Source organism: Rhinopithecus roxellana, chromosome 15 (assembly GCF_007565055.1).
Source record: "Rhinopithecus roxellana isolate Shanxi Qingling chromosome 15, ASM756505v1, whole genome shotgun sequence".
Lineage (NCBI taxonomy): Eukaryota > Metazoa > Chordata > Mammalia > Primates > Cercopithecidae > Rhinopithecus > Rhinopithecus roxellana.
The window spans coordinates 91,129,508-91,146,227 of record NC_044563.1 but is presented as its reverse complement, the minus strand read 5'-3'; the positions used below and the strand labels follow the sequence as shown (position 1 = coordinate 91,146,227).

At 49.0% G+C, this 16,720-nt stretch overlaps 1 protein-coding gene and 1 long non-coding RNA gene across 5 annotated transcripts in view; one reads left to right on the top strand and one right to left on the bottom strand.

Annotated features, from left to right (window-relative positions):
• LOC115893669 overlaps positions 1-16,720 on the bottom strand; it is a 48,397-nt gene that overhangs the window by 3,955 nt on the left and 27,722 nt on the right. The gene's annotated exons all lie outside the window — the stretch shown is intronic.
• The window catches only part of GALNT18 (polypeptide N-acetylgalactosaminyltransferase 18), a 360,974-nt gene that overhangs the window by 327,740 nt on the left and 16,514 nt on the right, over positions 1-16,720 (top strand). For all 3 annotated transcript variants that reach the window (XM_010364608.2, XM_010364609.2, XM_010364610.2), the window contains one exon: positions 11,076-11,240. In XM_010364608.2, the coding sequence (XP_010362910.2) occupies positions 11,076-11,240 (165 nt within the window). The remainder of the gene's footprint in view (positions 1-11,075; positions 11,241-16,720) is intronic.

Genomic DNA, 16,720 nt, shown 5'->3' with positions numbered 1-16,720 from the left:
AACTGTATTTGTTAATTTGGGGGGGTCATTATCAACAACAAATAAAACAAATTTGGGTAGCTTAAGGTAAAGACAAAGGGTGAATGTTTTAGAGAAAACCTGGGGCCATTCCTTTTTAGACTCAGAGGAAAGGTTGAGGGGAAAGGCAGGAACTAGGACAGCTCCAGGGGCCTCAGCAGTAAAATTCATGGCTCTTCCCTAGAGAGTTGCCCTAAATGTATCTTAGCTTCTGGGCTACTTTTCTGTGTCATTCTCTTTCAGATTTTAAATTCCTGGGAGAAGTCTTCTTGGCTCTTTGTAACAGTTCCATTCTCACTGATGGGCAGGGTGGCAGAGTCCCAGAGCATAGACCATTTGGGCCAAGCACAGAGCCATCTTCAGAGGAAATGGGTCACTGTCAGCCAGGCAGCCCCTCCAAGGGGTGTGTGCTGAATTACCAGAGGCAGGTACTTCCTGAGGGTCAAAGCAAGGATGAAATGTGCTTTTTACCAAAGGTGTCCCTTATCTCCGGATGACCTCATCACCTACAGAGAAGGATTGGCAAGATAAGTTTGTGTGATGGTGTCCCATGAACCCACGTCAGAAGGGTGCAGCTGTTCCTCAGAGCTCCAGGTCTGCCTTGCAGGGACCTCAGGTGTCATCATGGCTGCTGCACTGAAAGGTGGCCTGTCAGATGTGGAGTCCCCAAAAGGAAGGCTCAGGAGCACCAAGTCTTGTGTGTATGAGCCCCACTGCTGACTGAGGTTGCGCTAGGGCCCAAGTCCAGTGACAGGCTTGGGCTCAGCCTCTATCTAGTGTCAGTGCTGAGGACCTGGGCATAATGGCCACAGGTGGAGCTAGCCACGGGCCAGCATTGTCTTGAGGTTTCTCTAGAAGCAGATCCTGAGACAAGGGTTTGTGACAAGTAATGTATCTGGAAGGCAATTCTAGAAGTGGAAACATGAGCCAAGGGAGAAAGACAATCAATGGCATGTGAATGCACAGGTTAGCAATGTGGGCCGCTAGTGCCAGTGCTGCTGGGGATTTCTGGAGGCCTATAGGGAACATGTCTCCAAATTATCCCAAGAAGGAAGAAGGATGGGTTATTTGTCCACCAGCTTCCATCCATCATTGGTTGGGGGCTGCTTCTGGAGCTAGGTACAGGAAAGGCAACCTCCTGCAGCAAGAAAAGGCCCCCAGGCAGAGGGCAGCAGGGGCCGACAGAGGAGGTTGTTCACACAGCCAGGGCTGGGGAGTGCCCAGATGCATGGGTGAGGCACTAACAGTATCCGATACAGCCACAAACAGGGCTGACACCAGGTTATGCTGTCAAAGTGAATGGGATGAGTTTTCCAGGAGTCACTCGAGCTTTGTCCTATATCCAGGAGAGGCTGAGCCCTGAGGGGGATTGCCACCACACCCTTGCTATGTTCCACATCTGATGATGGTCTTCTCAAGGGTTGCTGATGGGCCAGGTGTGTGTTGAAGGACAGCCACTGAGGGCTGTCAGTCTCTCTGTCTTTTAAGACTGAGTACAATGACTGCATCTCCAGAGCACCGGAGATATCCGTGTGCAATGTCGCTTTCCATGCCCTTTGCGGCTCTTTGCTGTCTGGTTTTGTTCTGACAGCAGCACGCATCCTGCACAGATCCTTTCCCTGAGCTAAGTCCAATTCTTCAACCACGGGGACCCGGCCTACCACCCTGGCCATTGTTATTGATTGGGCCTCCTCTGTGATCTGTCCCATGGCAGCGTGTTTCTGCTTGACGTGGCTTTTGTTTGCAGCACCCATCTGTGTCAAGGCACTTTGCTGGAGAGAGCCACTGAGGCAGGAGCCTGTCCCAGGCAGCCAGGCTGGTCTGGGGGATGCAGAGGGCAGGAGGAGGAAAGGGAGGAACAGTGGCAGAAGAATCTGGATGAGGGGCTAAGGCCTAGATCAGGAGAGTTTGCAAGTGTTGGTCCCTAGAGACAGACCCGGAGGCTGCAGAAAAAGGGAGACATCACCAGCAATCCCAGTAAAATGGGGCACCCATTCTTTGTCTTATACTCAACCACACCGACGCACCTCCAGGCCAAGCTTGCTTCCAGGCTCCCTGGATGTTTTTGAGTCAGAAGACTCTTAGAGCCCCTCAGATCTGCTAACAAGTGGGGGCACTCACTGATCTGAGTCACAGCTCCCTGGGGGCCAGCGGGGTGCTACCCAGTCTCTTCCCCACTCATCCCATTGGCACTATCATTCCTTAAATGGCATTGTACTGTCCAGCCTCTGTGGCTTGTGTTTGCCTGTTTCCTCTGCTAGAAGTCCCTTGTCCTTGACAAATATTTGGGCAAACTACTCTCTCTTTAGGCTGTTCTCTTTAGACTCATTACTCACTGACAGCCCCAGGTAGAGACTGTTACTCCAGCTCTGGGGCACCCCAGCATGCTGCCCACCCATCTGTTGTAAGCTGGCCACGAACATATTCTACCCATCCTCCAGCATGTCTGTCTCTCCACCAGGCTGACTCCCTGAGGGAGGGGGTCCCCGTCTCCTCTCTGCTTTCCCAATGCCCAGGCCAGCCCCGGCACCTGAGAGGCACAACGGGTGTTTGTTGAATTGACTGGGATCAACTCCTCACTGATAGGCTGAATTCCAGTTATAAACCTCTCCCCAAAAAGCTGAGGGATTCGTGTGCCTGTGCTCAGCCTCACCTGTTCCCCCTCCACCAGGGAAATGGGTTCACAGAGGAAGCCCTGAGCTAGAAACCCAGCCTTACACATGTATGTCATCACACTAATGGAGAATGGTGCTTATAAATGCTTCCCGTTCCTCACATGGACCGCATGCTGTGGTTGATGAACATAAGATCGTTCTGGAAATGACTCTCCTTCATTTCTGATTTAGCATCAGCACACTGTGGCCCTCAGCACTGTAACGAACCTCTGTGTCAAGGGGTTAATGACCAATAACCAAACCCTTAAATCAGCCTGCCTGTCTGCAGAGAGGCCTGCAGCTTGTTCTTTGAAGAAGAGGAAAAAGCCCATTTCTAACACACATTCTGGATGTCACAGCCAGCACTCTGTAAATTGAAATTTAATAAAGCAAGGCTCCCTTCCTTCTTCCCGCCCTCTGTGTCTGGCATCCTGCCTGTTTCCATGACTCTTACCTGGAGACCTATTGATCCGACTCAAGACAGGGGCACAGAGAGGAGGGGGGTTAAGCATTGCAGCTGGACGGGTAGCTGTCTCCCTCCTGGGTCTTTTCTTGCCCTCCTATGGATACCCTGGTCCTTGCCTACCTTGTCCTTGCCCTGCAGATAGGGATAAGTTCCCCCTTCTCATTGTAGGGGCAAGCTAGATCCCTATCTGCAGGGGCATTGCTTTTAAGCTAGAATCCAGAAGGGTGTGTGCTGCACCAATATTTTACTCCTAGGCTTCCCAAACTCTCCTTAACCCAGCTGGTTTTCAACCTTAGTTGCACATTAGAATCACCTGGAATAAATCCCTGTGCCCAGGCCCCAGCCCCTGAGACCGTGGTTTGTAGGTTTTAAAGCTCCCCAGGTGATTCTGCTGTGCAGCCAAGGTGGAGAGCCCTGCCTTAGCTTGATTGCATTTAGGAGTTTGTCCTTGTGAGTCTTGTGATTTCAGTTGCTCTCAGATATTCCTCCTCTTGCAAGATCCAGGCCATAGCTTGACTGTGCCTTCAATGACCTTTGCCAACCGCCCGATTTTAAAAGTTTGCAATCACCCTGTTATATGCAACTCTTAACTCCTTAGACAGTGTCACACCACTCCCCTGTTATGTCCCCAAGCCCCTCAGAGAGCTGGGCTCTTAATTCCTTGTTGGGCTGCAACCATCCAGAATATAGATAAATATCCAAAGAAATGACAGGGATACTGGTTCATCCATTTCCAGTGTAAGTGCCTGGCCAATTCAGTTGTTTTCTCCCTTATGATGGGTTCTAGAACCTCTTGTAAACAGTGTCCCAGTATAACTCTCCCTTTCCACCCCTCATCACTCTCCAGGCCCAGGACAGTTTCAGCCAAAGACGATCATTGCTGCCCCATGCTGGAGGCTCAGCAGGGAGAGGCTAAATGCCCCAAAGATACCTCATTTTTCACGGACACCTACTTGATAGGCCAGCACAGTTGCCAAGGAAGCCTCATTTAGTGGAGGGAAAAGAGCTGGTCCAAATTTACATGCCCATTGTTTGGAAGAGAACTCGTACTCCAGTTGTGCCTTGAAAATGTGTCTATTATTAAGTAATGTAACTAACCCTATTTTGCCCAATGTTCTAGATTTGCCTGGGAGGCCCTCCTTGACTCTTCCTCTGCCCATCCCATGATTTTTGCATCTCAGTCTTTATTTAGCTTGGTGAAGGTTCTAGAATTTCTGCGGAGGCTGAGGCATGACATAGGTATTGAGGTCTTGATAGAAGAGGGGATTGGATGATTGAAAAATACATAAATTGTAGTTCTACTTTTAGTTCTTTAAGGAATCTCCAAACAATTTGATCCAGCAATCCCACTCCTGGGTATCTACTCAAAGGAAAAGAAGTCCTTCTATGGAAAAGACTGGAACACGCATGTTTATAGCAGCACAATTCACAATTGCAAAAACATAGAACCATCCTAAATGTCCATCAGCCAACGAGTAGATAAAGAAAATGTTGTATAAATACCATAGACTTCTACTCAGCCATGAACAGAAATAAGATAATGGCATTTGCAGCTACCTGGATGGATCTGGAGGCCATTATTCTAAGTGAAGTAATTCAGGAATGGAAAACCAAACATCCTATGCTCTCACTTAAAGTGCAAGCTACGCTATGAGGATGCAAAGGCGTACAAATTATATTATGGACTCTGGGGACTTGGAGGAAGAGGTGGGAGGGGAGTGAGTAATAAAAGATACACAATGGGGCCAGGCACAGTGGCTTATGCTTGTAATCTCAGCACTTTGAGAGGCCACGGCAGGCAGTTCACCTGAGGTCAGGAGTTCGAGACCAGCCTGGCCAACATGGTGAAACCCTGCCTCTACTAAAAATAAAAAAAATTAGCTGGGTGGGTGGCATACGCCTGTAATCCCAGCTACTTGGGAATTGAGTCAGGAGAATTGCTTGAACCCAGGAGGCAGAGGTTGCAGTGAGCTGAGATCATGCCACTGCACCCCAGACTGAGTGACAGAGTGAGACTGTCTTAAAAAAACAAAAACAAAAACAAAAAACACTACATATTAGGTACAGTGTACACTGCTTGGGTACTGGGTCCACCACCTGTTCCCCCAAAACTACTGAAATAATTTTAAAATAAAAATATGTAAATTGGCCATATCAAAGAATGCAAGGGAGTGGGGCCTGGTAGAGGTTGGAGGCAGGAGGTTGAGGTTCTCGTCCGCATGTTTGCAAAGGCTCTTTGGTGGAATAGAAGCTAACAAAGGCCTCCTCATCTGCAACATCCTCCTCCTGGACAGATGCCTCCTGCTTTAGAGAAGTGGTTTCTTAAAATTCATCAAAACCTATTGTTCAAAGGAAATGTTATATGAAAGTCAATTATCCAAAAGACAAAAGAAGATCTGCTGTGGTGGGGCTGGGAGAGGGACTCTGGAACCCCAACCACAATGGCCCCTGAGACCCCTTCTTGGAGTCCCCAGAGCTCAGAATGACAACCTGGTGGGAACGGCCCTAGTAGTCCCGTCGCTGGTTCATGGGTGAATTCAGAGTGGCCCTTGGGACCAAGCTCCCAGGCCTGGGCAGCTGTAGCTGAAGTTCAGGACTGGGCAGAGGCGGTGGCCATCAGTGCGGCCGAGGAGAGCCCCTCCGAGGAATGGGTAAGGGACCACAGGCCCTGAGCTGCCAGAACTCAGCCTTCCTTGGGACTTCTCCCTAGGCAGGGAGGGGAGAGAGCAACTGCCTACCTGAGTGTCTTCACAAGTTTTTAAAACTCTCATAGCCTCAGTTTCCTTGTTCTTAAAAGTGGCAGTAGCCACAGGCATGGAAAACACCTAGCAGAGGACTGCTAGGCGCACAAAACTGTGCATGTTTTCTTCTCTTCCTTCCCTTCCTGAGGCTGTTCTGCTCCAGGTGGCAGTTTCCATCCACCAGGTGAGGCTTGACACATGTGAGGCGTGGCTCCTACGGAGGGCTGGAGGCCAGGCTCTCAGACCAGGGTATCCTACAGGGTGGGGCCCTTTCCCCAAGGTGAGGGGACAGAGTCAGGAGAACCGCTGGGCCTGGGGGGCATTACCCAGCCTCGACTCTGTGGCTCCGAAGGCAGGAATGTGCAACCAGAGTTCTGTGGTCTCCCTGGCCAGCTGTTAGCTCTCAGTCACGGCTCCTACCCCTGGCCTGGAGGAGAGGAAAATGCTGCTAGCATAAGATCCAGGATACGGATGTGTTGATTCTTTTACCTTGCAGGTGATTTTGCTCTTCCTTCTGCAAGCATCAAAATGAAATGCTGGAGATCTGGTTTGCAGCCCTGCTGAGCTGTGTGGGGCTGAGTAGAGAATGAGCCAAATCAATCATTGGCAGCTGAGGAGGAGCTGAGTGGGCAGGGATGATGTTTCTCTGCCCCGGGGGTTTGTAAGACGTCCACAGGCAGGATAACAGCTTACCCCAGCCTCAGACCAGTTACAGGAGGGATGCTGCTGTCTCAGAACTTTGTAGCATCTTTTATTCTAGGCCCCTCCAGCTCTCTAGTACTGTATTAGTCCAGGTCCCCATCATGACTGGAAGGGATCACAGTGGAAGTCCTCTCCTGGCTCCCCACTGCCCCTCCAGCCTGGAGGCTGGAGCTGGAATGACCCCAGGGAGGTGCATGAGGGAGGTGAGTGGTCACACCTGTAGCTCTGGAGTTAAACTGCCTCGCTGTAAATCTCAGCTCCTCACCATCCGTATGACTTCGGAAACATTGCTTATGGTCTCCTTGCCTCACCTTCCTCGTCTGTAAGGTAAGGGATAATATTAGTACCTGCCTCACAGAGTTATTGCTAAGATTAAACAAGAATAAAGCATGTAAGTTATTTCATGTCTGGCACAGGGTAAGAGGTAAAAACACGTCAGCTTTTATTATACGCTATCTAAGTTGGGGTACCTCAACAGCGGCACTACTGACATTTTGGCTAGATAATTATTTGCTGTGGGGGGCTGTCCTGTGCATTTAGGATGTTGAGTGGGATCCCTGACCAGCCACTAGGCACCTCCCACCACCCCCACCATCATGACAACCAAAAATGTCTCCAGGCATTCAAAATAGCCCCTGGTTTGTAACGTTCCCCCATTGAGGACCACCGTTCTAAGTCACTTCTTGCCTTACACCTTCCAGAGTCTCCATTGCTCAGAAAGCTTACCTATGCTTGCTGGGCCTGCAGGCACTGAAAGTGGGGCAACTTGTACAAAACTTTTTCCCTTTTGTTGTGTTCAAGCCATTGGTTTATTTAATCCACTAGGCTAGGCTTCTGAGATGTCCGCGTGAGGACTTGAGAGAATCCTCTTTGCCCAACCTCCCTCTGTGATCTGCCAGCTTCGTGGTTACGCCAGTCAAAAGGCACTTTGTTGTTTTGTTTTTAAATAACAACTGTCCAGCCCTATTATGATTTTCCCAGACTCTGGAGCAATAAACAGCTCTGATGACAGCTGTACCAGATAGTAAGTGCACATGTTTCTCCTGGCATCTCCCTAAACTCTTCACAGCAGCTAAGTGGATAAAACTGATTTCAGTTGTTACCTGAGTAGCCACTTGTGTCTGCCAAGTCTGCTCGGGAGACAAGAACCAGGCTGTGATGACAGAGAAGAAGAAAAACATGGGAATGACTGGCTCCCTTGCTGTCCTTGTCTTACAGCCCACATCCCTAAACCTTAGGAAATCTGGGTCCCGGCATGCAGGGAGATTAAGAGCTACAGTGTCCTAAGGAGGTCACAGTGCATTCAACCCAAGGGCATAAACAGGTGTGCACCTTTTGGTGAGAGACCCAGGTGGCAGGTTGAGGCCCCACACAGTTGAATATTCAGGGCAGGCTTTCTGGACGTGGTGGGTTCTCGTTTCTATTTTCAAAGTAGTGAGAGTTGGGGTAAGTGAGTGCAAGAAGTAGGGGCACTTCTCATATTCATGTGATTGGGGTCATTATTTCCTGATACGTTGTTGGTTTCCCCCAAGTGGCATGGCTTCTCCAGGACAGGGACCATGGATTTTCTCATCTCTGTAACCCTAGATCCCAACTTAGAGATTACTTGTTAGTTGAATAGAGGTGATGCCTAACTCTATGGCTGTTTGACTTTTTACATCCTACCAGTTGCCAAGTTCTCCCTCAACTCCAATAAACTAGAAGCCACAGGACATCAGCTTTTTTTGGTGGTGACCTGGAAATCCAGGCCACACAATGGACAGCCTCAGGATTCTGATGAGCAAACCACCCCTTGCCCAGCATAGCTTTGAAGAGGCTCCCCTTGCCTCTTGTTCTGGTTACATTTCCACATCGAAGCTGGGCATCCTACATTTGGCCTCTGCTCAGAACTTTGGTCACTGTAAATTCTTCACCTTTGTTATTGGAAGACTCAGTCATTTTAGTCATTTTGATGTCAATTTCCATGGATTTGCCAAACCTGGTAACTTGTAAGGTGACCAAGAGAGCAGATCTTAGCTGTAATGAGCGTCTTCTCCTCCTCCCTCTAGACACACTCTCAACCCAGTTCCCTCCACCCTGAGAGGCTGACTTTATGGAACGTTTCAATGGAAATCTCTGGTTTCCAGTTGGGTTCTGCCAATGGCCTGACCTAGTAGGAGATTCAAGTGGGGAGGAAAGAGTGAACTTGGGGTGTTTGTTAAGCATCACTTGCCATGACCCCCAAGCCCTCCTGTCAGCTTTCTCTCCATGACTTTTCTCTTACAGGTTCTGGTGACAGCTCTGTCCTCTCATTCCGCTGGGCATAGGGGTACTAACGGCTTCTCGTTACTTTCCCCAGGGAACCATCCTATCCCTTGTGGTTCCCTGACACCCCACCCACACCTTTGAAAATGGTGCCTTTATTACACACTCCTCAGGTCTCCCCCTATTAAAATGGGTCATCTCTTTCCTGTTGAAGTCTTGACTGTTCCTAAGGGAACACCCTGCCTGCCCTCCACCCCCTCCCAAGAGCCTAAAGAGACTTCTGAGCATCAGCAAGAATCTGCCATGAAGGACCACCCTTACTCGCCCTCCTCATCCACACTGCCTTCATTCCACTTCTGTCCTTTTTATGGCCTGGCACACAGGTTTAAAAAGTACTTGTCAACCATCCTCTTTTACTAAAGCAAAACATACATCATTTTGCCATTTTGAATTAATCAAAAATATTTGCCAATGAGAATTTTGGAACATGTCAAGATAACCAGAGAGAACACCCTGAATATTCTAACCTAAAGTGGAAAAGTGTGGTATCTTGGTTTGTTTCTGGGGCCTAAGCACTGGGGCAGGGGGGCACTAATGATGAGGGTGGCAGCATGTTAATGCCTTTAGCAATGTGAGGAGAAGAGTTCACAGAACCCTAAGACTTTTTACTTGGAGCCCTGATTGGGAACCACGGATCACGGCTAAGGGAAGTTGCTGAAAATGTTGAAGGCCAAGAGTCACGTGGCTTTCCCCTAGACCAGGCCCAAACTACAGCCCATGGAGACTCCTACTTTTGTAAATGATGTGTTCATGAAACACAGCCATTTGTTTGTTTGTTTGTTTTCTGGGATGTGTTTGCACTACAGTAGGAGAGTGAGTTTTCAGAGGCTGTATGGTCCTCTGTGTAGAAAGGAGTTTGCAGAGCGGGCCTGGCTGCTGTCCTCTGAAAGGCTTGCTTACGAGGTTGGCATCCAAGAGCCTGGGTCTCAGGATTCCCAGCAGAACTGATAAGAGTGGCTCTCTGTGTTTAATCTGATTATACAAACAAAACAGCCTAGGTTTGCCCCTTACTTTCCTTCTGGAAGTCTGGGATTTTGGTGCATACTAGGCAGAGGCTGCCTATTTGACAGCCCCCAGTGAAAACCCTGGGTGCTGTGTCTCTAATGTGCTTCTCTGGTAGACAGCATTTCTCATGTGTTGTCACAGCTCAGAGGAATTGAGTATGTCCTGTGCAACTCCCCCGAGAGGGGACCCTTGGAAGCTTGGACCTGGTTTCCCCGGGCTTTGTCCAGGAGCCTTTCTTCTTTTTCCTTTTCCTTTTGGGTTTGTTTTGTATCCTTTTGCTGTCATAAATCATAGCAGTAAGTACAATTATGTGCTGAGTCCTGTGAGTCCCCATAGAAAATCATCTAGCTGAGGGGTGGTCTTGGAGACTCCCCAGCACACCCACAAAACCAAACATATTTGTCAACCTGCCCTTTAAGAAAAAGTTTGCCACCTCCTGCTCTGCACAGTCTTAGTGTGCATGGAAATTATGTGTTACACACCTCCCATCCCACAAGACTCTGTGCTTCCTGAAGGTGCGGTCCAGGCTTTTTGCTCTGACAAAGCACAGTATCTGACATGAAATATTTATGAAGGGAGGAAATCGGGGAATCTGTAAATAATGGATTAAAGGCAGGCAGATCACGAGGTCAGGAGTTTGAGACCAGCCTGACCATCATGGTGAAACCCCCGTCTCTACTAAAAATACAAAAATTAGCCAGGCATGGTGGTGCACACTTGTAATCCCAGCTACTCATGAGGTGGAGGCAGGAGAATCACTTGAACCTGGGAGGTGGAAGGTTGCAGTGAGCCGAGATGCGCCACTGCACTCCAGGCTAGGCAACAGAGCAAGATTCTGTCTCTGAAAAAAAAAGAGGGGTTTGTAAACTGGGTGAAGAAATAAATTTAAAAGGTTATGACCAATGTTTTCCAATGGAAGATTAGAATAGAAATCAGTGTATATTACATATATAAGGGTGTTTTATTTCTTGTAGTTATACAGGTGGACCAAACACTATACTGGATCATAATGTAAAAGGGTTTCTTTTTGTCTATTGCAATAGAAAATAATCGGAAGGCCACTGGATTCCAGGGTCTTCCCTAACTGTGGCCTCTCTGCCAGCTGCCCAGGAGAATCACTACCTACCTTCCTGTCTCTGTGGCCATTGGCATTTATCCACACTCTCTCCCTCCCTCCGCCCCCAGAACGTGTACTACACGAGCAGTCAGCAGATCCATGTGGGCATCCTGAGCCCCACGGTGGATGACGATGACAACCGGTGCCTGGTGGACGTCAATAGCCGGCCCCGGCTCATCGAGTGCAGCTACGCCAAAGCCAAGAGGATGAAGCTTCACTGGCAGTTCTCTCAGGTAGCAACCCGAGCCCGGGCACAGTGGCAGCCGTGTTGGAAAACGAGGAGCGTGGCCTTAGGGGCCAGGGAGGGGATGGAGGAGAGAGGAAGGAGAGAGACTGGCAGTAATGAGGCTGTGGCTCCAGGCTGCTTCTCAGGGATTTGCTGATCACCTACCATGTGCCGTGGGTCTCGTGTGTTAACTATTGATCACTGTGATATTGGCTCTGAGGGAGTTTATTATTGTTGTTGTTTTATTATAATGATTTTATTATTGTACTTAATTTTTAGATATAAGGAAACTGAGGCTCAGAGAGGGGAGTCCCCTGCCCAGAGTCTCACAGCTAGGGGTGGGGCTGGGATTTAAACTCGGGTCTTTCTGACTTTAAACCTTCACGTTTCTCCTATACAAGCCTCTGCTCACGAGATGGAGCCCCCAGTCTCCCAGGTGTAGACAGTGCTGGTCTCTGATCTGCAACCCTCTCTGCCTTCTGCCCAGTATTGGGTCACTCTGGGAGAAGAAGTTTCCTTGCCGGGCAGCATCTTGGGGCCATTTGGCAAAAGGCCGTCCTCACACTAGTGACCGCGGGACATTCCTTTATTAAGTCTCTGTTAATTCAGGGGCCCATATTTGACTTCCTGCTCTTCACTGGCCCCTCATAGCTCCCATTATAGAATGGTGGCCAAGGATCTAGATGCCTAGCTTTGAGGAGAACTTCTGCCTCTTCCCGGAGGTCTCCTAGTCACCAGGGAATCTGCTAAGGTAGGATCCGTTTTCACCCACAGATAGGGATGCCTGCCTCCCAGGTGAAGAAGGTAAAGTGTTAATAACAGGAAGTGAGGGAGCCCATGGGGTTGTGAAGCCTCAGGGCTGCCTGGGGCTGTACATGGTGGACACTCCCAGGGAAGTTCAGGAGGGAACACCTGTATTCATGGGACTGAGTGGCAGGAGCTCCTGACTCCAGCCTCCCGGCAAGCTGCTTCTCCCCTGGTAAGGATGGAGACTACTGGGGGCACTGCGCGGAACTTTGGAAGCTGGCTATACCTTCATTCCAATCCTGGCATCCAGTTACTCTCCCTGTAGAAAGGGTGCTGGTAAGGGGAGTCCCAGCTACATCATATATCATGGGCATAGGGCACCTTTGACTGTGGTGTGGGTGTACAGAGTTAGAGGACTGACAGAGACTCTTAGGTCCTAAATAAACGGTGAAGGTCAATACTGAGCTGCAAGTTCAAAACAAGGTCATGGACTTAGGAGCTAGTTAGAAAGCAGAACCAAGAGCCTCAACCAGGGCTGTGTGAACACAGGAAAGCAGATGGTGGAGAGGAGCCCAGGAAATAAATGGGAGCATTTCTGAGGGCAGGTGGAGGATGCAGGTGGCAACTCTGTGAGTCCCAGCTCACTCTGCAAAGTGTCGGGGGTTCAATGAAAGGAAACTCATGCAAAGGACTCATGGCTCCTGCCCCTTCCTGTCTATGTAACCTTTGGCATGTGCTGTAAACTATAAAGTTCTGTCCCAATAGGAATAACAGCTAACATTCATATAGTACTTACTGTGTGTCAGGCATATATTAACTCATTTAATCCTCACCACAACCAGATGTGATAGGTACCACCTGACCTCATAGCTGAGGAAACTGAGTCACAGAGAAGTTAACGAACATGCCCAAGGTGCTCCTGTTGGTCATTAGTCATGAAATAGTTCCAATTCTCTCTTACTTCTCAACACTGAAGTTATGTTGGAAGTGGCCACGTGGGAGAAGGCCAGAGGTCAGGGCTGAGGCTTGAGACACAGGGTGTTCGTCCTCCCACCTCCCTCTCTGTGGAAACACCAGATGCCCCAGCTGGGAGCTGCTGCTGACTCGACACTGTGCCTGGCAGAAGCCTTCATCACTTTCCTCTGCCAGATTTCCAGCTCAGGGAACAGAGAATGGGGCTACTTTTCCCTCCTTTCCTCCAAGTTGAGAGGCAGAGGGAGGCCTGGGGTGTGTGGTGTGGGAGGACAGTTAAGTACATGCCTGGTGAGGGATGGCTGCCGTTTCTCAAGATGGACTAGGTGCAAAGTAGGCTTGCAGGTTGGAGACAGCAGCATCCTGAGTGCATATTCCGGGCTCCGTGGAGGTGAGTGGGGCTGACTTTGCTGGGGTGAAATGGGCTTCATGCCTGAGACTGTCTTCAGGGTCTATGTGAGTCACAAGGGACCATTTTCTACTGCCCTCAGCCAGACCTGCTGGGCCTCTGGGTTCAGCTTGCCCTGCCCTCTGTGAATGGAACAGTGCAGGAAGTTGGTGGTGGTGCAGCTAGGGGTGGGCAGGGCTGGTGGCTTCTCAGAAGACAATGTACTTAACTAGGAATGAATGTTAAGAACCTGGGAGCCTGGTCTCTTTGGAAGGAGTAAAGGGCATTCCAGGGAGAGGAAACAGCATGTGTGAAAGTTGTGAGACATCAAAAGCAGGCCGTGCTCAGGGAGCTTCCAGGAGTCAGAAGGTGGCCAATCCTGGAGGGCACAGTGGGGAGCGGCCGAAGAGCCTAGAAGGGCAACTGGACCAGGCCTGGAGGCCACAGGACCTGGTGGATTTGGTTCTATGGGAGATGAGGATGTGCAACCCCAGGTCATGTTTAGGTCCAGGATTTTGAAAGCCTCCTCTGGCAGGGATTGTGAAGCTGGATTAGGAGAGATTCTAGAAAACGAAAGAGGCAGGATGAAAAGTTAGCAGGAGGTTGAGATGCAGTTTGAAAGTTTAGCCATTTCTTCCTCCCTCTCCTCCATGACCCTGGGGTCTTCATGGCCTGTGTCATCCCCCAAAATCTCCTCTCAGCACAGGCTCTAAGGCCAATCCTAGGGGCTCAGCTTTGGTGATGTGGGCTGGAAATGTTGACAGGCACCACCAGGAGTCCTCTGATCGACAAGAGTACTGCTTCAGATTACTGCAGGAGGAGGATGAGCAGTGGCCTCTGGGCTGTCCTGGAATAGCGCCTGGAGGCCACAGCCCTGCCAGGCACTTGCAGCCCTGGGGACTTGGTGTCATCCAGACATGGGTATTCCTGAACTGAAGTAAGCATCAGCCCTCTTCAGACTCCTCTGCCTGTGAGCCTCAGCCTTTCTGCGTTCAGCCTTATACAGTTTGATGTTAATAGCACAGCAAGCCCACCTCCAAGATGAGACATTGAGATGAAGTCACACTCCAAGATCACATGGCCTGAGAGTGGTAGATTCACTGGCTGAATCTGAAGCCCAGGCTGCTTTGACATCCAAGACCTGCACCCAGACACTTCTACCCTCTTTCCAGCCCTCACAGAGTCCTTCCCACCCATGCTCTGAAGTCCCCCCTGGAGTAACTCAGCCTCATCTCCTGTGCACACCTAGATGCCTTGGGGCTGTGGCCAGCCCTCCCCATGCCTCCCATCTTGCCTGTCCATCCTGGCTATGGTAGAGAATGAAACACTTGTAAAATGGGCATTCTTGAGGCAAAGTCACCCCAAGTTCCAGCTCCCTCCTTCCCTTATCCCAGGACATGGCTTGAAAAGGCAGCCCCACACAATTCCTGCTTAAACAGACATAGCAATCAACAAAGCAGGCATCTGCGGCATACAGCTCTTCAGTGACTGGGCAGTTTTCAGCCACTTTGGCATATGCCTAATTAAAACTCCCCAGAGTGCTTTGGCAACCATATCTTTGATCATTCTACAAAAGGGAACCGTTTGGAAATATTATTTTTGAATTCCTAGTTTGCAGACCCAGAGCAGCCACTCTCACTTGCTATTTAATAATTAATATATGTGAAAGTTTTGCTTACTGAAAAATGCTCAATATTTATCAAGTGACCTGGAATCTCTCCTCAGGACCTCATTGGTGAGGAGTTGCTGTTGACAAGACCTGAAGAAGCCAGGAGCCTCTTAAATGATTAAAGTCTTGTGCTTGGGCTAATTTTCTTGCAACAGGTTTTAATCTTTGCAAATTGCATTCAGATCCTACCAACTAGGATGTTCTGGTATAGAAGTTGGACTGAAAGGAGCTTTTACTGGGTGCATTTCAAATCTCCTTTCTCGTTTCACATTATGCACTATTTATTCTCCTGAGGACAACATTTAAGCTCCACAGACACTCGGACTGAATTAATTTTAAAATAATCTGGTGTGTTTCCCAGGTTCTCCTACAAAGAAGATAGGCATTTGCATATCTTGGTGTTCCATCTCATACCCTGATTTTCTGCTTAACAAATAAAATACATTTCCTCTAACTCCCGCAAGCTCTTCTGAATTTGCAATACTTCAGGCTGAACCAGGACAGCATTAGATACTGACACTGAGAAAGTGCATTTGATGAAAACATCTCTTGGCAACGCTGATATGCAGGGCTCTGATGAGCAATTTTCCAATGATGAACAGTCTTTCCTTTAGTTGTTCATCAAACATTTATTGAGCATGGGGGTTGGACAGGAGGAATGCAGATATAAATCAGACACAGCCTCTGCCCTCAAGGAGCTCATGGGCATGTAAACACAATAGAACCGAATAAGAACAGAAACCAAGGGGTGTGCTGTGTTCTGAGAGCCTGGGATGACTGACTTGGTCTGCAGAACTCAGAGATGGCTTCACGTAGGAGGCTTGTTTGATCTATATCTTAAAGGTTGTAGAGACAGTTTCCAAGCGTAGAAAGAACATCCCAAGTAGAAGCTCACTTGAGCAAAGGCATGAAACAGCCAAGCATATTTTAGGAGTAGGAATCCATTGTCTGGTGTGGGTAGAATTTGGAGTTTTTGATGGGGCAAGAAGGAGATAAGTCACGTAGAACAGATAATGGTTGTTGAAAGCCATACCAAGAAGATGGACTTCACCTTAAAAGCAGAAGGAAAGAATGGGGAAGGTTCTTAAGTAGTAGATTTCCACGGTGGGGTGTGCAAAACCCCCCTGGCAGCTGAAAGCGGGGTGGATCAGAAGGAAAGAGGCTAGAAACAGGGAAGCCAGATAGGGAGGAGACAGTTCCATTGTTCCGGGAAGAGATGGGAGGACTCGGATGCCACAGGGGTGTGGGGACAGATAGCTATCAGGGAGGACTTTGAGAGACATTTCAGCAGGTTGTTGCACAGTGATGGATTAAATGATGGTAGTTGGGTGGTGGAGTGGTTCTTAATATAGGACCATTGCCAGCCCTGTGTTTGAGAACATTTGGTGGGCAGGCAGAATTGCCTCCTTCAAGCTACACACCCATCTCTAAACAGCCGACGCCTCCCACATCAGCACATGAAAAAACTTCATTAATATTAAAAGTGGTAGTTGTTGCCTTCAGTGATTTTTCCCATTGGTGATTCCTCCAGGATTAAAAAACTTCCAAAACTACTGGGATGATAGGTTCATATGCATTAAATATATGTCTTTCAACCTTCTGAGAGTAGTCTCCATACTGAGATTTGGGGGATTCTGGGATTCAGTGATGGGTTTCTGTGAAAGAGGCATTTGGTCAATGACCCCTGGACCAGTGGAGGGAGAGGGAAGAG